The sequence below is a fragment of the Lithobates pipiens genome, unplaced genomic scaffold, assembly GCF_037356315.1.
Source record: "Lithobates pipiens isolate NorthernLeopardFrog02 unplaced genomic scaffold, aLitPip1_a1.2 Scaffold_22, whole genome shotgun sequence".
NCBI lineage: Eukaryota > Metazoa > Chordata > Amphibia > Anura > Ranidae > Lithobates > Lithobates pipiens.
In genome coordinates this window covers 35,883,730-35,904,593 of record NW_027507784.1, presented here as the reverse complement: position 1 = coordinate 35,904,593, position 20,864 = coordinate 35,883,730, and the positions used below count along the sequence as shown (strand labels likewise).

The 20,864-nt window shown below is 48.8% G+C and overlaps 1 protein-coding gene across 1 annotated transcript in view; it reads right to left on the bottom strand.

Moving 5' to 3' along the window:
• Positions 1-5,687: 5,687 nt before the first annotated feature.
• LOC143923553 (ubiquinone biosynthesis O-methyltransferase, mitochondrial-like) overlaps positions 5,688-20,864 on the bottom strand; it is a 35,035-nt gene continuing 19,858 nt past the window's right edge. Inside the window, exons 6-8 of the mRNA XM_077447321.1 lie at positions 12,506-12,606; positions 9,524-9,661; positions 5,688-5,926 (exon numbers count right to left, since the gene is read on the bottom strand). Coding sequence (XP_077303447.1) covers positions 5,836-5,926; positions 9,524-9,661; positions 12,506-12,606 — 330 coding nt within the window. The 3' untranslated portion in view covers positions 5,688-5,835. The remainder of the gene's footprint in view (positions 5,927-9,523; positions 9,662-12,505; positions 12,607-20,864) is intronic.

The window sequence follows — 20,864 nt, the reverse complement described above, 5'->3', positions numbered from 1 at the left end:
GTCATGTAATTTCACTACTGCTATGGAATAAATCTGTTCTTCTGCATATAAAACACATTAGAATTGCTCTCCCACTCTGTTCAGTCTGGTTAGTTGAGGTAAGTTGTTAACTTGCTGGACAAAAGTGTTTGCAGAATTGGATTAGCAAGACCAAGATAGGCAGTTATCATTTAAAGCGGACGTCCACCCTAAAGTGGAGCTTCCGCTCATTGGAACCCTCCCCCCCTCCGGCGCCACAATTGGCACCTTTCAGGGGGGAGGGGGGTGCAGGTACCTGTACAGTACAGGTATCTGCACCCACTTCCGGTGTAGATTCTGCAGAAGGTACGCCCCTTTCCGCAGAATCTACGCCCCTTTCCGAAGGTCCCCCGCTGCCTGCTGAGAAACACACGGATCCCAGAGACAGCGGAGACCATCCTTATTGCGCAGCGCGACTCGCGCATGAGCAGTAGGGAATCGGGAAATGAAGCCGAAAGGCTCCACTTCCTGATTCCCATACCCAAGATGGCGGCGGCAGCACCCGAGAGACGATCAAGAGATCGGCTTCGGGTGCCGACATCGCGGGCGCGCTGGGCGGGTAAGTGTCCTTATTTTAAAAGTCAGCAGCTGCAGTATTTGTAGCTGCTGGCTTTTAAAAAAAAAAAAAAAACGGCGGACTCCCGCTTTAATGCCTTAGGCCTTTCCCATTGCCCAATAGAGCTGATTCAGCAACTATTCGCAAGGCATTCCTTTCTTCTTCTTCTTTTTTTTTTGTCGCATGTGAATGGATCTCCTTTATCAGAATCATAATTTAAATCTGTCCCTAAAAGATGTTGATGGTGCAGGATATACAGCTGCTACTTAGGGAGTAGATGGGCGCCCTGCTCTTTATGTCCATCCTGCTGTTTGCATTTATTAATGCATGTCCCCGCCTTTTATAATAGAAAAAAAAGAAGAAATTAATAGTATGAATAGTGAACATTCATATGTTGTCTGGTGCAGAGGATTTTATTTCCCTCCTGTTAAAATTCCAGTTCTCTTGCAGGGTATATGGGGTATGTAAAGGGGTGGACTGACCATTCGGGCACTCGGGCACTGCCCGAGGGCCCCATGCCACTAAGGGGCCCCATCAGGGTTGCCAGCCTCAATAAAACCAGGGACAGTATGTAAAACTCGATTTTTTAAAAATCGATTAATCAACTAATTTAGATTAATTATAACGCACATACATATCCAACTACTTTTAGCTGATTTAGTACTATTGTTATGGCAACGGCCGAAGCCGAACATAGCGGGGCATGGCTAGGACGTCCCACGTCATAATCGCAGCCTCACCCTGCCCATAATCACAGCCTCACTGTTCCATAATGCAATCTCACCATGTCAATAATCGCATCCTCACCATGCCCATAATCACAGCCTCACCGTGCCCATAAGGCGGTCTCATCATGCCCACAATCGCAGCCTCGCCGTGCCTATAATCGCAGCCTCACCATGCCCATAATGCTGTCTCACCATGCCCATAATCACAGCCTCGCCATGCCCATAATGCAGTCTCACCGTGCCCATAATGCAGTCTCACCGTGCCCATAATGGCAGCCTCACTGTAGTCAGTGCCTGTGCCTGGATTACACAGTCTGTGGACATCTCCCGCTGTGTGTCTCCGAGCTGAGTGTGAAAAGTTTGGCCGCGCTGTGAGAAAAGTTCCGCCCTCCTCCTAGATCAGCTTGTGTTATAGATGCAGTGTTCTGTCTATCACACAAGCTGATCTAGGAGACAACAGGCAACAGCTCGGAGACACACAACGGGAGATGCATGCAGACTGTGTATGACGTATAGTGGAGGAGGAGGAGGGAGGGGAACGCTGCACTGCATCCACAGCTTGGCCAAAAGCGGCCCCAGGGCAGGCAGCCTACCGATCAAAAAAATTAACGATTAATCGAGGAAAATTAATTGTTCATTTCCACAGCCCTAATTTTCTGATTTACTGTATACTCATTATTAGTGTAGAAAAATTGGGACATTTACTGCGCTAAACCAATATGGCTGAAGCTGCTAACACCAAAACAAACAAGGTCCAAAATAAATGAGAAAACAAAGTATAGCGCTAAATATACTCGTGAAACACTATAACAATAGTGAACTTGAAAATATTGAAATCTGTAAAACATGAAATTTAACATATAATATATATGTGTTGAAATATGAACATGTGAATGTGATAATCACATTAACAAAAGAAGTGATCAGTGAAGATATCAGTGTCCAAACAATGGAGGAATTGAAACAGTGAACTTCCTAAGAAGTGTGTCCATCAAATGACTGATTTTGAACTCCTCTGTGGGGATAGTAATGATATGGCAGGATGAATGGAAGCTGGCTGTAGGACTGTTGGAAGTGGAACAAGGGAATCTTCTAATGGAAAGATGTAGATATAGACTCTTACCAGACAAGGTGGACCCACTTGCCAGCAGACCGCCCCACTGCCTAGTAACCAATCACCTGCTTCTTAACTTGAAAAGTCCCACCCTGTGTCCGGACCTGTCATGCTTCCAGTCTTGTGTGAATAAGTTTGGGGAGTGCTGCTTATGGGAGGGACAGACCTACTGCACCAGGAGGAGGAAAGCTGTACATCTGATCTGGTGTCAGCTGTGCGCACCCCACAGCGTGCCCTTTCTAACTCTGGCACATGAGCAGAAGAAATCGCCGTACGGCGATTTGCAAATATCTCCTAGACCATGGGTCTTCAAACTATGGCCCTCCAGTTGTTCGGGAACTACAATTCCCATCATGCTTAGTCATGTCTGTGAATATCAGAGTTTTACAATGCCTCATGGGATGTGTAGTTTCGCAACAGCTGGAGGGCCGTAGTTTGAGGATCCCTGTCCTAGACCCAGGGGCGGATCCAGGGGGGGGGCAACGGGTCAATTGCCCCCTCCGAGAATACTGGCAGCTGATGACAGCAAAGCCGGTTCCGCGGGTCCAATCGCGGCCGGTTCCGCGGGTACCCGCGGGCCGGTTCCGCGGGTCCAATCGCGGCCGGTTCCGCGGGTACCAGCGGGCTGGTTCCGCGGGTCCAATCGCGGCCGGTTCCGCGGGTACCAGCGGGCCGGTTCCAATCGCGGTCGGTTCCGCGGGTACCCGCGCTGAGTGGATGGGTGAGGGGGGGGGCAGCTGGGCAGCTTAGGAGGGCTGCTGGCCAATCAGGAAGCCAGCAGGCAGGGGAGCAGGGAGATGACATCATCTCTCACTGCCCTGCATCCCTCCAGTCCCGCCCTCACTGTGTAGGAAGCTGTGTGCAGCAGAGAGATTGCATCATCTCTCTGCTGCCTATCTTCACTCTGGGACCCAACAAAAGACCACCTTAGCAGAAAAGTGACACAGTAGGTGACAATCCGCAATGTGTGGCAGGCTTCGTGGCAAGTGGCAATCCGCAATGTGTGGCAGACTACGTGGCAAGTGGCAATCCGCAATGTGTGGCAGACTACGTGGCAAGTGGCAATCCACAATGTGTGGCAGACTACGTGGCAAGTGGCAATCCGCAATGTGTGGCAGACTACGTGGCAAGTGGCAATCCGCAATGTGTGGCAGGTGACGTGGCAAGTGACAATCCGCAATGTGTGGCAGGTGATGGGGCAAGCGACAATCCGCAATGTGTGGCAGGTGACGTGGCAAGTGGCAATCCGCAATGTGTGGCAGGTGACGTGGCAAGTGACAATCCGCAATGTGTGGCAGGCTACGTGGCAAGTGGCAATCCGCAATGTGTGGCAGGCAACGTGGCAAGTGACAATCCGCAATGTGTGGCAGGTGACGTGGCAAGTGACAATCCGCAATGTGTGGCAGGTGACGTGGCAAGTGACAATCCGCAATGTGTGGCAGGCTACGTGACAAGTGGCAATCCGCAATGTGTGGCAGGTGACGTGGCAAGTGACAATCCGCAATGTGTGGCAGGCTACGTGGCAAGTGGCAATCCGCAATGTGTGGCAGGCTACGTGGCAAGTGGCAATCCGCAATGTGTGGCAGGCAACGTGGCAAGTGACAATCCGCAATGTGTGGCAGGTGACGTGGCAAGTGACAATCCGCAATGTGTGGCAGGTGACGTGGCAAGTGACAATCCGCAATGTGTGGCAGGCTACGTGGCAAGTGGCAATCCGCAATGTGTGGCAGGTGACGTGGCAAGTGACAATCCGCAATGTGTGGCAGGCTACGTGGCAAGTGGCAATCCGCAATGTGTGGCAGGCAACGTGGCAAGTGACAATCCGCAATGTGTGGCAGGTGACGTGGCAAGTGGCAATCCGCAATGTGTGGCAGGCAACGTGGCAAGTGACAATCCGCAATGTGTGGCAGGTGACGTGGCAAGTGACAATCCCCAATGTGTGGCAGGTGACGTGGCAAGTGGCAATCCACAATGTGTGTCAGGCAACGTGGCAAGTGACAATCCGCAATGTGTGGCAGGTGACGTGGCAAGTGGCAATCCGCAATGTGTGGCAGGTGACGTGGCAAGTGACAATCCACATTTGGTGGCAGGCGACATGGCAAGTGACATCCTCAGGGCTCCCACTGATTCTGCATTATGGTGAGATGAACCATTTAATTTTATATTACAATGTATTAATAGAAATAATGCGCTTCAATCATCCTGACACCATAACAACCATGGTGCCGTAATGATTGAAGCGCAAATACCAGCCATTTCCCATATAAATTGCCCCCAAAAAAACATATTTTATAGCAGTGCCCCTCCCGAGACTAGACTCTGGATCCGCCCCTGCCTAGACCGTGCAGGTCTGGGAGATATTTCAAGCACCTACAGGTAAGCCTTAATCTAGGCTTACCTGTAGGTTAAAGTGGTTGTACAGGGCTCTTACCTGTTAAGTATGTTTTCTGGAGACCACGCTGCATATTTGTTCACCAAATTTAGCCTTCTACCACAAACTGAAGTCTGCACCGCCATATTCCCTTCCATATGCAGAGGCTGGTGTTAAGTACCACCTGCCACATATGTGCCTGAAGCTACCATGAAGAGGTTAATCAAGAACTGTAGACCGCAAGTCATAATAAGGTAAAGGTAAGGTTCTTTGTAGGCACTGGTGTATGGGACTGAGCTATTATGAGAGATTAATACACAGTGGAAGTTGAAGATAAAATGATCACAAAAAGATACAAATTTATACATTTAGAAAGGTTTTTCTTTATTTGGACTTTTTGCTACATTGTCACATTTGATCATTTTGTCTCATTGTTAACTCTTAGGTGTATACATTTTCTTCATAGTTTGATTTTATACAGAGCAGAGTGTGCTAGATTTTTCCATTTGCACATCTTATATATTGAAACTATTAAAGTGGTTGTAAACCCTTCAAATCTATTTTTTGCTACAGGTAAGCCTATAATAAGGCTTACCTGTAGCTACCCCGGATAGCTCATAAATCTGCATGGTTTAGGAGATATGCCCTGCATCTGCATGTGCCGATGTCATTGGTAAAATGCGCACTGAACCAATGGCATGTACATGCAGTTTGCTTCAGTGAGAATGCCATTACTTGCAGCTCCTATGTGCATGAGTAACGTCATCTCAGCTCCAGCCAATCACAGCGCCCCTAGTCCCTAGCCAGTGGTGTGTATGGGCCTTGCAGTGGGGGCTTCGATCTCAGGTGAGTATTACATAATGAGCTAGTATGCTATGCTAGGCATATTAGCTTATTATGCCTTTGTCTTGCAGGTCTTTTTTTTTTTTTTTTTTTCCCATGTGGGTTTACAACCACTTTAACAGAACGTCAATATGGTAAAATTCTGATTAGTGTTTTCTCCAGCCATGTCTTGCAGGGTTCAGCGTTGGTTTTCAAAATTCTTCCTTCACTGCGGTTTAGATGCCAATATCAGAACATTTTGTAGCCAAACTTCAACCTCAGTTTCACTGGAGGACGTCCCCATGAGCTGAAGAAACCTGAAACAGGAATCATGTACAGTAAAGTCTGAGAACATTCCCAAAGATTGAATCTTTCCAAACCTAACTAGACTCAAAACTGTTTTTTAGGTGGCTTCCAATGGGGTTAAAGGCTCAGTCAACCTTTCTGGATCATGCTAATATTACATTCATATACAGAGTGTAACATGAATCGTTGACACATACTCCATTCCCAAAACCCACATCACCATCTTCCTGTGAAGTCCTGTTATTTTTTTTATAATTTAGGGGGCTGTGTGTCAGGACTGTGGATAAGGCCATACAGCCAGTGCTCCTGTACTGGGCCAATCAGTTTAAAAAGGGGGGTCCGGGAACCTGCTGTGCAGGAGAACAACAGGCTGTACTGCCCTATCACTAACACGATCCCCTTGAGGCTCCCCCTGTAGTGCTCCCAGATTCTCCTCCTCTCCCTCTGGCTGCACTGCAGGGGAATTGGGTCTAGTATTTGTACCCCCCCCCGCTCTGATCACAACCACCTCCCTGTTGTCCGGGCCCCCTTTTGAGCCCTCATGTCACCCGTTTTCACCAGGCCCCCCGTATGCCCTTTCCCTCGCAGTGCTGCAGGCTGCCCTCTCCTCCTCCCCTCTGACAGCAGCTGGTGAGGGCCCCGTGGGTGTTCCCCCACAGCTACATCAAAGTCCAGATGGGATAAATGGAAATGACCACTTCTGTCTACCACCATGGCAGAGGAACTTAGAGCGTGCCAGCAGCAATTCAATTATACTCTTGCTGTACTTTCTCCAGTCCCATAACAGAAGGTCTGTACTCCCGAACAGACCAGCCCCAAGTTTCTACAGCAGTATGGACCTTTTAATTAAATATAACCCAAGAAAAAAACAACAACAAAAAAAAAACGACTATAGCTGTAATTAGGGATGGTCCCGATGTTAGAGTCGAACGTAAGTTAAACTCGAACATTGGGTGTTCGCCGAATAGCAAACAATTTGGGGTGTTCGAGCCAAATTTAAAAGCCACGAAACATGGAGATTCACACAGCCGAGCCACCCTGCGGCAGTATAACTGCAGCGGGTGGTCGGCAAGTGGTTGAAAAAAATAATTTTAGCCCTGAAGATTACATAAAACCCCCAATTATATATTTTCTGAAAGCCAACACCCTAGAGCAGTGATGGTGAACCTTGGCACCCCAGATGTTTTGGAACTACATTTCCCATAATGCTCTTGCACTCTGCAGTGTAGTGGAGCATCATGGGAAATGTAGTTCTAAAACATCTGGGGTGCCAAGGTTCACCATCACTGGTCTAGAGAATAAAACAATGATAGTTTCAACTTTTTTGTCACACAATATTACCACAAAGGTCTAGGTAGTGCAAAATTTCAGTAAAGCTAATATTAGGGCACATGTGTAGGTGCCTCGATGCGTGCGTTTACACTACCGTTCAAAAGTTTGGGGTCACCCAAACAATTTTGTGTTTTCCATGAAAAGTCACACTTATTCACCACCATACGTTGTGAAATGAATAGAAAATAGAGTCAAGACATTGACAAGGTTAGAAATAATGATTTGTATTTGAAATAACATTGTTTTTACATCAAACTTTGCTTTCGTCAAAAAATCCTCCTTTTGCAGCAATTACAGCATTGCACACCTTTGGCATTCTAGCTGTTAATTTATTGAGGTAAGCTGGAGAAATTGCACCCCACGCTTCTAGAAGCAGCTCCCACAAGTTGGATTGGTTGGATGGGCACTTCTGGCGTACCATACGGTCAAGCTGCTCCCACAACAGCTCAATGGGGTTCAGATCTGGTGACTGTGCTGGCCACTCCATTACCGATAGAATACCAGCTGCCTGCTTCTGCTGTAAATAGTTCTTGCACAATTTGGAGGTGTGTTTAGGGTCATTGTCCTGTTGTAGGATGAAATTGGCTCCAATCAAGCGCTGTCCACTGGGTATGGCATGGCGTTGCAAAATGGAGTGATAGCCTTCCTTATTCAGAATCCCTTTTACCCTGTACAAAGCTCCCACCTTACCAGCACCAAAGCAACCCCAGACCATCACATTACCTCCACCATGCTTAACAGATGGCGTCAGGAATTCTTCCAGCATCTTTTCATTTGTTCTGCGTCTCACAAACGTTCTTCTTTGTGATCCAAACACCTCAAACTTGGATTCATCCGTCCACAACACTTTTTTCCAGTCTTCCTCTGTCCAATGTCTGTGTTCTTTTGCCCATCTTAATCTTTTTCTTTTATTGGCCAGTCTCAGATATGGCTTTTTCTTTGCCACTTTGCCCTGAAGCCCAAAATCCTGCAGCCGCCTCTTCACTGTAGATGTTGACACTGGTGTTTTGCGGGTACTATTTAATGAAGATGCCAGTTGGGGACCTGTGAGGCGTCTGTTTCTCAAACTAGAGACTCTAATGTGCTTATCTTCTTGCTTAGTTGTGCAACGCGGCCTCCCACTTCTTTTTCTACTCTGGTTAGAGCCTGTTTGTGCTGTCCTCTGAAGGGAGTAGTACACACCGTTGTAGGAAATCTTCAATTTCTTTGCAATTTCTCGCATGGAATAGCCTTCATTTCTAAGAACAAGAATAGACTGTCGAGTTTCAGATGAAAGTTCTCTTTTTCTGGCCATTTTGAGCGTTTAATTGACCCCACAAATGTGATGCTCCAGAAACTCAATCTGCTCACAGGAAGGTCAGTTTTGTAGCTTCTGGAAGGAGCTAGACTGTTTTTAGATGTGTGAACATGATTGCACAAGGGTTTGCTAATCATCAATTAGCCTTCTGAGCCAATGAGCAAACACATTGTACCATTAGAACACTGGAGTGATAGTTGCTGGAAATGGGCCTCTATACACCTATGTAGATATTGCACCAAAAACTAGACATTTGCAGTTAGAATAGTCATTTACCACATTAGCAATGTATAGAGTATATTTGTTTAAAGTTAGGACTAGTTTAAAGTTAGCTTCATTGAAAAGTACAGTGCTTTTCCTTCAAAAATAAGGACATTTCAATGTGACCCCAAACTTTTGAACGGTAGTGTACATTCATATGTATAGATTACGTGAGAGTGGTGAACCTCAAAATTAGACAGACTGTCTAGTCTGTTTTTTCTATACTATTGTGTTCTATTCTTTTCTATTCCATTCAAATTTAAATTGATTCTATTTGAATCTTGGGAAATGGTTATATTATATTCTATTGTTTTTTATTAAATTATATTTTCTATTCTATTATAGTCTATTCTATTCTTTTGTATTCAAATTTATTCTATTTGAAATTCGAATTTCAGATGGTTATATTCTATTTGTTTCTATTATATTCTAGTCTGTTTTTATTTTCTGTTTTGTTCTGTTTTACTCATATTTTATTCTTTTATTTTCTGTTATATTCTTTTCTAGACTAATTTTTTTATTCCTTTATTTTCTATTCTATTTAATTCTCTTTGGAGAATTTTTTGGAAATTGGAAAACTATTCAATACCAAAACGAACGGCACTTGTATAGCTAAGATCACTCTGTCTTCAGGGTGACAACACTGCTGCACAATTTGTTCCTTTCTTGTCCTCTGTTCCCTGCTGCCATTTCCCGTCCCATTCACCTCCATTCTCACCTTTCTTCTGCTGTTCTCATCATTTCCTTTGCTTCCTCAGGCTTAGCCTTAAGATAGATCGGGTACATGGGATAGGTTTGAATAAAACCCAGCAGCCTTGCCAATGGCATTCGGATCTTGTTCACAATGTTTTCTATCCTGCAAAGGCAAACAGCACTGGGAGTTAAGGAGGTTAGCACAAATGCATCTTTACATTTCTATTGTCAGTTATTTATATAGTGGGATCCTATGCTGTGGCGCTGTACGAGGAATACAAACAAGAATAAATACAGATAATATCAATACATACAAGTCCGACAACTAGTTGCAGCTTCTGCAGCACATAGAAAGTATATATGTTAGTAATACATTAAAGCCCAACTCTGGGAAGGGTGAAAATCCCTTGCAGTGTTGCTGAGTCTGCACTACAATGTTAATTGCTTGTTTATTCCAAGGCTGGGTTCACACTTTTGTCTCCTGCGGCTCCCAGCAGGAGGTCCGGTGTGTCTCCATTCAGCATTTCAGGTCCAATTTCAGCCCGAATTTTAGGCTAAATTCGGACCTAAAATGAACCAAATACAAAAAATAAAAGTATGGGACTTTAAAGAGGAGGGCCGGTTTAAAAAAAAAAAAAAATTAAAAGTCAGCAGCTGCAAACACTGTAGCTGCTGACTTAATAAGCACACTTACCTGTCCAGGGAGCCCGCGATGTCGGCCGCCCGAGGCTGACCCGTCCCTCGGCTCTCGGCGCCACCATTTTGGCTAAGGGAAACAGGCAGTGGAGCCTTGCGGCTTCACTGCCTGTTTCCTACTGCGCATGCGCGAGTCGCGGAGCTCTTTGTAAATGGGGCGCACTGTGATCTGGGACACACAGTTCCCAGAACACAGCGCGACCCATTACCCAGAAGACGCCGCACGGAGGAGAGAAGATAGAAGATCTCCGCGGAGGAGGAAGAGGCAGATTAGGATGATGTGCCTAGCAACAGGCATTTCTGGTAAGTTAAAAAAATAAAATTTCTTTCTGATTTTTTTCTAATTTTTAATGTATTTTTTTTTTCAGGGTGGCCCTCCACTTTAAAAAAAAAAAATAAAAAAAATAAAAAGTACTACTATGTTTCAAGTTTAGTTTACTTGATACTCATGTTTGGCATGCTTTGAGCATTTACCCCTCATGTACATTGTTATACATCCTTTTACTCACTCATGTCTATAAATGGATACTTTTACACTGTTACAGCCTGCCTCACTTAAATTCCCATACTTTTTTTGTATCCAGATTAGGGATGGAGGTGCACCCCCCGCACCTCATTCAAAGTTCCAGTATATGTAGTGTAGAGGGTCAGCCTGGGGCAGGGGAGAGAGGAGAGAGAGAGGAGAGAGAGAGGAGAGAGAGAGGAGAGAGAGAGGAGAGAGAGAGGAGAGAGAGAGGAGAGAGAGAGGAGAGAGAGAGGAGAGAGAGAGGAGAGAGAGAGGAGAGAGAGAGGAGAGAGAGAGGAGAGAGAGAGGAGAGAGAGGAGAGGAGAGGAGAGAGGAGAGAGGGAATCCATTTCTGGATTGTGTACTTGCTGGGTGAGCTTAACCACATAAAACACTGGAGCTCTGTTTAGATGCATGAACTATTGCCTGTAGGTCTGTATGCTGCAGAACTGTGAGCTGTACCTGCGTGACAAAACAAGCCTGTTGTGTCTTCTGTTTGTTTTTTACAGTTTGCTGAATAAAGCCATTTTTATCTTATTGGACTGTCTCTGAGCCGGCTGTTCACCCCTCTGATCCCCTACAGTAGAGATACATTCCCCCTTTCCATGTATGCATGAAACAGACCAAAAGACGCACAGGACCCCTGTGCAAATTCACACCGGACCCGCTCCGGAGATGTGTGAACCGGCTCCATAGAGAGCCGGTCACAATCTCCTGCTATGTAAATTGGAATTGGGAAACCCTCATCCAATTTACATAGGTGTGAACCCAGCCTAAGGGAGAGTAAAAGCATTTCTCCCTACACGATCCTCCGCTCCTCTGGCAGATGGCGCTCCTCTATACTCTGGCAGTGGGTTGTTCCTTGGCATCATCACACCCAATGCAGGGCTACGGACCCCATATCAGTCCTGATAATGTCAGGACCTTAGAATGCTGGAGTGTGAGATAGAAGACTCTGAAGACAGGCCTAGCAGCATGAAGGATTGAGTATATAAATCTTTTATGTTCCCTAAACCTAAACAAGCAAGTAACCCTTGTAATGTGGGAGGAGCCCCTCTGCAAGGGGTCATTTTTAAGTTTCCTGGAGTTGGTATTCAAATGATAAAATATCCCAGATCCGGCAATCTTACGATCTACCCCAGCCAAAGAGCAGGGGCATCAGGTCAGAGAAGAATTAAGCCGTATATGTGTATGCCTAGGCAGATGGAGGAGGAAGCAGTGCTGGCTCAGAATTCTGTACATAAGGTGCTGCTGTATAATCCAGTGGTTGTTGCTGCAGACATATCTGAGAGAAAAAGGACCTGGATGCTCAACAGAATATAAAATGCATATAATCCAAAAGATAAGGTGACACTCCCGAAGCTTGAAAGGTGATCATTCAAGGATAAAGTCTATTTTGAAACATCAATAAGATACAAGCTTGCCGAAATGTCCTGAGGAAGGGGAGCTTCAGCATGAGCTTGTTGAGTGTTCACCTTCCAATACCCCTTATCTGTTTAATTATAAATTGTGGCTTGTCAGATAGTGGAGGAGGAAGCAGTGCTGGATCTGAAGACTGACCATTAGAGAGACATGAAATTAAAGGTTAAAGTTGAGAGGTCTATACATCCAGTGCATTGCACACACACAGTTCTATTTATTCATAAAATAATGTTAAATTAAAATAGCAAAAAAAGCTATATTCTGAAAAAAATTGGCAGTATGACATTGTAAATTCCCAACGTTCAGAACCCCTTAAAGGGCCGGAGGAGCCGGTGACCAGAGATTACCACTTATCAGATGATTGATATATAGATGTAGTCAGACCTTCTTTTGTCGGTGTACGGGATGGATTCATACATTTCCTTGTATCCATTCCGGAGATGTTGAGCCTTCTCATGCTCATATGGGGCCAGACTAGCTTCCATCTGAAAAATAAGTGAAATCTGTTTTTTTTACACATGGAGACAATAATTCTTTCATGACTGACGTGCATTTAGGATAGGTTCAAATCTATGAGACTGCACACAAAAAACAAACAAACATACACAGTGTGGGGTCCCCCAGGGCCATACTGGTCCCTTCAGGTCCAATATGGATTTGGAGGGGATACACCCCCCAAACAAAAATAAAGAAATAAATGGCGTGGGGTACCCCCAAAATCCATACCAGACCCTTATCTGAGCATGCAGCCCGGCAGGTCATGAAAAGAATGTAAGCACTGCCTCAAAACATACCAGGCAGCATGCCCTCAACATGGGGGTGCCCCCCACCCCAAAGCACCTTGCTCCCATGTTGATGGGGACAAGGGCCTCTTCTTGACAACCCTGGGCTGTGGTTGACAGGGTCTGCAGGCAAAGGGCTTATTGGAATCTGAAGCCCCCTTTAAAAAATAAAAAAAAGGAGCGGCCCCAGATCCTGCCCTTCCTATGTGAATTGGTATCAGGTACATCGTACCCTACTCATTCACCCCAAAAAGCAGTGATATGAAAAAAAATAGTTAAACCCCCATGGGCCGGTTTTGACAAGTCCCTTATTGAAAAGAAAGAAGACCACTCTTTCAATAACGGACTTGTCAAAATCAGCTCTTGTTTTTTTTTAACATTTCACTGCTTTTTGGGGTGATTGTACCCCTATCCATTCACATGGGGATTCTAATAAGATTCTGATAAGACCCGTCTGCAGACCCCAACAACCACAGCCCAGGGTTGCTGGGAAGAGGCCCTTGGCAGAGCCCCCCAAATCACTGATCCCCCCCCCCCCCATGTTAAGGTCATGCGGCCTGGTATGGTTCAGGAGGGGGGGGCTCGAGCTCGTCCCCTCCCTTTCCTGACCTGCCATGCTGTATGCTCGAATAAGGGTCTGGTATGGATTTTGGGGGGACCCTATGCCATTTTTTTTAATTGCAGAGGGAGGGGTCAGGCTGTCAGTGCTCAGACCATATGGTGCACACTACATCAAATTGGTCTGCATGTCTGTCATCCCAGAAGGAAGCCTCTTCTAAAGATGACATACAAGAAAGCCCACAAAACAGTTTGCTAAATGCCGCGTACACACGATCAAACAAGCGGGTGGAAAAGTCCGGCAAACTCAAGTCCGCCGGACAATCCCCCCCGTGTGTAGCCTCCGGCATACTTTTTTGACCCGAAAGTACGGCGGACTTAGAAAGTAGTTTTGCACTCCAATCTTCCCGCCGGACTCGCATTTCAGGCGGACAATCCAGCCGTGTGTGTGCCAGTCCGCCGTACTTTTGAAATGAACAGACTTTTCCCGCCCGGAGAAAAGTCCGCCAATTTCGAGCGGATCTCCAGGTAGGCGGGGCCCGCGAAGGATACGTCGCTGGCCCCGCCGCCTGGTATGGACTTAAAGGGGAACCCCAACGCTGAAAAAAAATCAGCGTGGGGGTCCCCCCAGGTCCACATCAGACCCTTGTCCGAGCACGCTACCCGGCCGGCCAGGAAAGGGGTGGATGAGGTTTCAAAAGTTCATGTCACATGGTGACCCCGCCCCCTTATGATGTCACAGTCCCGGAGGATGCTGGGACTGTCGCCATGTGACATCAACCCATGTGACATCAACCGAAGACCCCGCCCCTTGTCCCTATATAAGTTGCCGCGCAGCGCGTCCCTGGCATTGCGGCCGGAGAGAACGTCGAGTCAACATCTCCAGGAGAAGGAGAAGAAGAAGAACGGAAGCAGGCGGCAGCGACGACAGAAGACCGGGCCACCGCCTGTAAAAGAGCTATAAGAAGGCACGGTGGCCCGGCAGAAGAACCGAAGAGGGGGACAAGACCCCCGAAGTCGGAAGAAGAGGGCGGCGGCGAGAAAGAAAGCTGGGCTCCTCCGCTAGCAAAAGAGCTACAAGAAGATAGCGGAGGAGTCCGACGAGAAGACCCCCGAAGACGGAAGACCCCCGGAGCTGTGCAATAAACTATTTTATCTAGTGTGTTGTGTTTTTTTTTGTACTTTATTTTACAGGTGAATGGGTAGGGGTACATTGTACCCCATACTTATTCACATAGGGTGGGGGCCAGTATCCGGGGGCCCCCCTTCTTAAAGGGGGCTCCCGGATTCCGATAAGCCCCCCGCCCGCAGACCCCGACAACCAACGGCCAGGGTTGTCGGGAAGAGGCCCTTGTCCTCATCAACATGGGGACAAGGTGCTTTGGGGTGGGGGGGCCGTCCATGTTGAGGGCACGTGGCCTGGTACGGCTCAGGAGGGGGGGGCACTTGCTCGTCCCCCCCTTTCCGGGCCGGCCGGGTAGCGTGCTCGGACAAGGGTCTGATGTGGACCTGGGGGGACCCCCACGCCGATTTTTTCGGCGTTGGGGTTCCCCTTTAAGTCCATACCAGGCAGCGGGGCCAGCGACGTATCCTTCGCGGGCCCCGCCTACCTGGAGACCCGCTCAAAATGAGTGGACTTTCCTCCGTGTGTGTGGGCGAGTCCGTTCATTTCAAAAGTAGGGTGGATAGTACGGCGGACTTAGTACGCCGTATTAGTCCGCTGAAAAAGTGCCGTGTGTGGGCAAGTAGCACGTTCGGAAAGTCCGACGGACAGTCTGGCGGGAAGTCCGCCAGACTAAGTCCGTCGGAGAGATGGCTACGTGTGTACGCGGTAAAAGACAAGCAGACTAAGGACATGGATTACTGGAACCATGTCCCATGGTCTGATGAGACCAAGATAAACCTATTTGGTTCAGATGGTGTCAAGTGTGTGTGGCGGCAACCAGGTGAGGAGTACAAAGACAAGTGTGTCTTGCCTACAGTGAAGCATGTTGGAGGAAATGTCATGGTCTGGGGCTGAATGAGTGCTGCCAGCACTGGGGGGCTACAGTTCATTGAGGGAACCATGAATGCCAACATGTACTGTGACATACTGAAGCAGAGTATGACCCCCTCCCTTGGGAGACTGGGCTGCAGGGCAGTATTCCGACATAACGACCCAAAACACACCTTCAAGACGACCACTGCCTTGCTAAAGAAACCGAGAGTAAAAGTGATGGACTGGCCAGGCATGTCTCCAAATCCAAACCCTATTTAGCATCTGTGGGGCATCCTCAAATGGAAGGTGGAGGAGCGCAAGGTCTCCAACATCCACCAGCTCTGTGATGTCATCATGGAGGAGTGGAAGAGGACTCCAGTGGCAACCTGTGAAGTTCTGGTGAACTCCATGCCCAAGAGGGTTGAGGCAGTGCTGGAAAATAATGGTGGCTACACAAAATATTGACACTTTGGGCTCAATGTGGAAATTTTCACTTAGGGGTGTACTCACTTCTGTTGCCAGCGGTTTAGACATTAATGGCTGTGTGTCGAGTTATTTTGAGGGGACAGCAAATTTACACTCTTATACAAGCTGTACACTCACTACATTACATTGTAGCAAAGTGTCATTTCTTCAGTGTTGTCACATGAAAAGTTAATAAAATATTTAGGGGTACCCTCATACAACACGGCTCCCGCCTTAAGAAGGCCCGCGCTCATGATATACACAAACTCCTCTCTACCATAGCGGACCTTGAACCCCTTTATAAAAAAGAACTGGACCCTGCGGTTTTTGTCCAGCTCTCCAACGCCCGCAGAGACTTGCTCCAGCTTTTAGACGCGCACTCCCTAATTGCCAGGGATAAAGCGCGGAATCACTTTTACTCCCTGGCGAACAAATGTGGCAAACACCTGGCTAGAACTATTCACCCTAGACCCCCACGGCATTCTATCCCCTTTATCGTCCAATCGGACCATAGGAAAACATTTAACACCTCTGGGATATCTGAATCCTTCCGGCAGTACTATTCACAGCTTTATAACCTTTCGCGTGCAAACCCCTCTGATCGGTCCTTCCCCTCTCCCGACCCCACACTGGATTATATTATGGAAACTGCCTTACCCACTATTGATGATGCAGACGCGACATCCCTAGATGAGCCCCTAATTACTTCTGAATTTTTGCAGGCCATCAAAGCCCTTAAAGTAGGAAAATGCCCGGGTCCAGACGGCTTTACACCCCGGTTCTACAAGACATTTGCCCCACAACTTGCACCCCTTCTGACGAAGGCCTTTAATTCGGTAGACAGTCTTAACCTCCCCTCCAAGGAATCTTTATCTGCCAACATCTCTATTATCCCTAAACCAGGCAAGGACCCATCCCAATGCAGCAGCTATCGACCCATATCCCTGCTCAACATAGATATTAAGCCATTTGCGAAGGTTCTGGCTACCCGTCTGTCCCCTTTACTGCCTAAAATTATTCATAACGATCAAGTGGGGTTTGTCCCTGGCAGAGAAGCGAGGGACAACACCTCCAAGACGATACATCTTATCTCCCTGATCCAACGTAAAGGCCTGAAAGCTTGCCTCTTATCTTTGGACGCTGAAAAGGCCTTCGATAGGGTCAGCTGGAGGTTCCTACGGCTGTCTCTACAACAACTTGGCCTCGGATCACCCTTCATCTCTAAAGTTATGTCCCTATATTCACGACCCTCGGCTGCGGTCCTAGTCAACGGTACCACGTCGGCCCCCTTTGACATTGCAAACGGTACCCGCCAGGGCTGTCCCCTGTCTCCCCTCCTCTTTGTCATCATTATTGAACACTTGGCCTGTGCCATGTGACAAAACCCCTTTCCGTTCTAGGTATCCAAACTCCGTCTGCACATCACAAATTTTCCCTGTATGCTGATGACCTCCTTGTGTATGTTCAGAACCCACACACCTCCCTACCATCCCTACTCGGAGAATTTCAACGTTTTGGTATCCATAGTAACTTCAAGATCAACATTGCTAAGACTGAAGCCCTTAACATATCCCTCACCCCCTCCACACTGTCCCTTCTAAAATCCAATTTCTCATTTAAATGGCAGACCAAGGGGATCTCTTATCTAGGGGTCATTATACCCTCCAACCTAGCTGATTTGTTTTCCCTGAATTATATTCCCCTGCTTAACCGCATACGGAAGGACCTTGAGGAATGGGGGGAGATCTCCCCTGCCCTGGTTCGGGAGGATTAATATTCTAAAGATGGACATCCTGCCCAAGCTCCTGTATTTATTCCAAACCATCCCCATTCAAGTCCCCAAATCTTTTTTCATCTCCCTGCGTTCGCTGGCAATCAGATTCATGTGGAACAGGGGCCTCCCCAGAGTTAAATTTAAACTGCTTACGGGGGGCGTGTCCAAGATGGCGCTGGGAGAGGACGCTCAGTAACAGAGCTCCCGGAGTCCGGCCGCTTATCCTGCTTGTTAAACGGCATTGGTGTGGTCCTGAGTGGTGGTGTGTATTCGGACGGCAGCGGGGACTCCCGGGTCATGCCCGGCGGCCGCGCACGGAGATTCTCGCAGCCTACCGCCGTACGAGACAGGGCCCAGGCGCGCGGCCGGGCCGAATCCTCGAGTCACATGGCGTCTCAGACGGAGGCCGCGGACGCTCCTCCTGCGGCCACGGCGGACATCGCTGCAGCCCTACAAACCATCGCTACGGGCCAGGCAGCACTGATGGACAAAATGGATCACCTGCAGACCAACGTGGACTTTATCCGCCGCGATTTGGACTCCTTCCGCGGTAGAGTTGCGGAGGTGGAGCAGCGGGTGTCCACGACGGAGGATGCGGTACGGGACCATGCCGGTGACATCCATACCCTGAAAATCAGAGTCAAGGCCCTGGAGTCCCGTGCGGAGGATGCCGAGAACCGGAACCGGCGCAACAATTTGCGCGTCGTGGGCCTTCCGGAGGGCTCTGAAGGTACTGACCCTGTTTCCTTCATAGAAAGGCTGCTTAAAGAACTGCTACCGAGGGCCCAGTTCTCCCCCTTCTTTACAGTGGAGAGAGCCCACCGTATGCCGGCTACCAGAGGCCCACCGGGAGCTCCCCCTCGCACTTTTATTTTTAAACTTTTGCATTATAAAGATCGAGATGTGGTGCTGCGGGAGGCTAGAGGGGTCCAGGAGCTGAAGTTTGAAAACGCACGGATAATGATCTTCCCGGACTACACCGTGGAAACGCAACGCCAGCGCAAGTCCTTTGATGGGGTCCGAGCCAAGCTGCGTTCCAAGGGCCTGAAATACAGCATGCTTTTCCCGGCCCGACTGCGGGTGGAGGACGGGGAGCGGGTGAGATTCTTTACTTCCCCGGAGGAGGCCTCCTCCTGGATTGAAACGGTGCAGCGACATTAATTTGCCAGTGACATGCCCTTGCTGCCACTCAGTTGGCCACTTGTCCTTATCCTGTTTTATTTTTTCCTTTTTTCTTATTTACTTCATTGGGGGGTGGGTTTTTTGGGGGGGGGGGCGGGGGGGCCATTCGCTGGGATCCTGTGGACCGGTGGCCCGATCGGGCCAGTACTCTATGGTGGACCACCTTCTCCCCCCCCCCTTTTCCTGTCGGTGTAGGCCCCCGGCTCGGCTGCCTTCTGACTCCGGCCCCGTTGGACTTTGGAACTGGACATGGCCGGTATCCTGAAGTACGGTGACCCCAACTGGGCCGCCTTACCGCCCTTGCCTGGCTGCTTCCCCCCCCCCCCCCCACTTTTGTCTAGCCGGCACGTGATGACTGCTGGCCGCCCTGTCGGGTGCGTGGGCATCCCCGGCTATCCTGCTTCTCTGGGGGTTCTGGTGGGGTGGGACCTGTGTTGATTGTCCCGGGGTGTGGGGTAGCCTTGCCTTGGTTAGATCCTGCAGGGGCTTGCGGGATCTCTGACATTGGACCCCTGCTGGGTTGAGCCGGATGTTTCCTGGGGCCCCTGTGATGCTGGGGTGCCCCCCGGCCTCTCGGATCCGCGGGTTCCGCCCGAGTTGACTGTGTTGGAGGCGGGCGGCCCTATTGCTATCCCACCTCCCCTGTCAGGTTTGGCCTCTAAGTTAAGTGCCCCCGGCCTTGGCCGGGAGATTAGTTTGTAATGACTTGCCGGACTCCGTTACCCGCTCCATGTACTGTTCTCCAGAGGACGGGTCTCTGGTGCCCTCTTGCAGTGCACGTCCCCACGGGGGCCTGTTGTCCCTTTTTGGTTTGGGAGTGAAGCCCCCTCCGGGTTGGGTGGGGGGTGGCGGGGTGGGGGGGAGGGGGGATTGGGGTTGGGGTTATTGTTTTATTCCAACATGTTGAAGTTTGTATGAGTCAGCTTGTTAACTGTCATTATTGCTTTCTGTCTTCCATTAATAATGTACTGGTGCGGCCACGAGATGGTGGTGTGGCGGGAGCTCGGCCTGACCCTGTGAAGTGGTATGTAGTGCTTTATGTCTTCCTGTAAAATTATATCCTGGAACACCAGGGGACTGAACTCTAAGGTTAAGAGGTCGCTGGTGTTCCAGTTTTTGCAGAAGCACTCTCCCCACGTTTGTATTTTGCAAGAGACACATCTAATAGGCAGCAGAGTTCTGAGTTTGCGCAGAAATTGGGTAGGGCACTCCTACCATTCAACCTACTCGAACCTAGCGAGGGGAGTGAGTATTCTTGTCCGCAAATCCCTCTCTTTCCGACTATTGGCCCTGGAGGTGGACCCCATGGGAAGGTTTGTTATTGTCCATGCCAGCATTATGTCCCTGGAGGTGGTGTTGGTGGGGTTATACCTGCCTCCGCCGGCCTCGGTGCCACTGCTGTACCAGATTGTGACGAAATTAACACAGTATGGCACGGACAATATCCTGCTGATGGGGGACTTCAACATGGTCCCGGACCCCGCAATGGACAGAATGTCACAGGCCTCGAGCGCCGTCTCGGCGCTGGGGGCGTGGGCCGAGGTGTTTAACCTCACTGACGTATGGCGGTGGCGACATCCCCAGCTGAGGGCTTACACCTGTCACTCAGCGACCTACAAGACTTTTTCCAGGATAGACCTGGTGTACTCGGGGGGTCCTATCCTATCCAGGGTGCGGGGGATCTCCATCCTACCCAGGGGGATCTCGGACCATGCCCCGGTCTCCCTAACGTTGGAATTGTCTTGTCCCCCCTCAGAGAGCCTTTGGCGCCTCTCCAGATTCTGGCTTGCTGACCCGCGGATAACTGTACCCGGCAGGGCAGATATTGCTGATTTCTGGAGCACGCGAGATAGGGAGGTGCCCATTCCGGATACGTGGGATGCCTTCAAGGTGTGCATGCGTGGACACTTGCAGGCTCGTATTGGTGAGGTTCGCAGGGCAGTCGGGAGGGACCTTCAGGAAGCTGAGGACAGAGTCCTCCTATTGGAGTCGGGTTATGTTAGG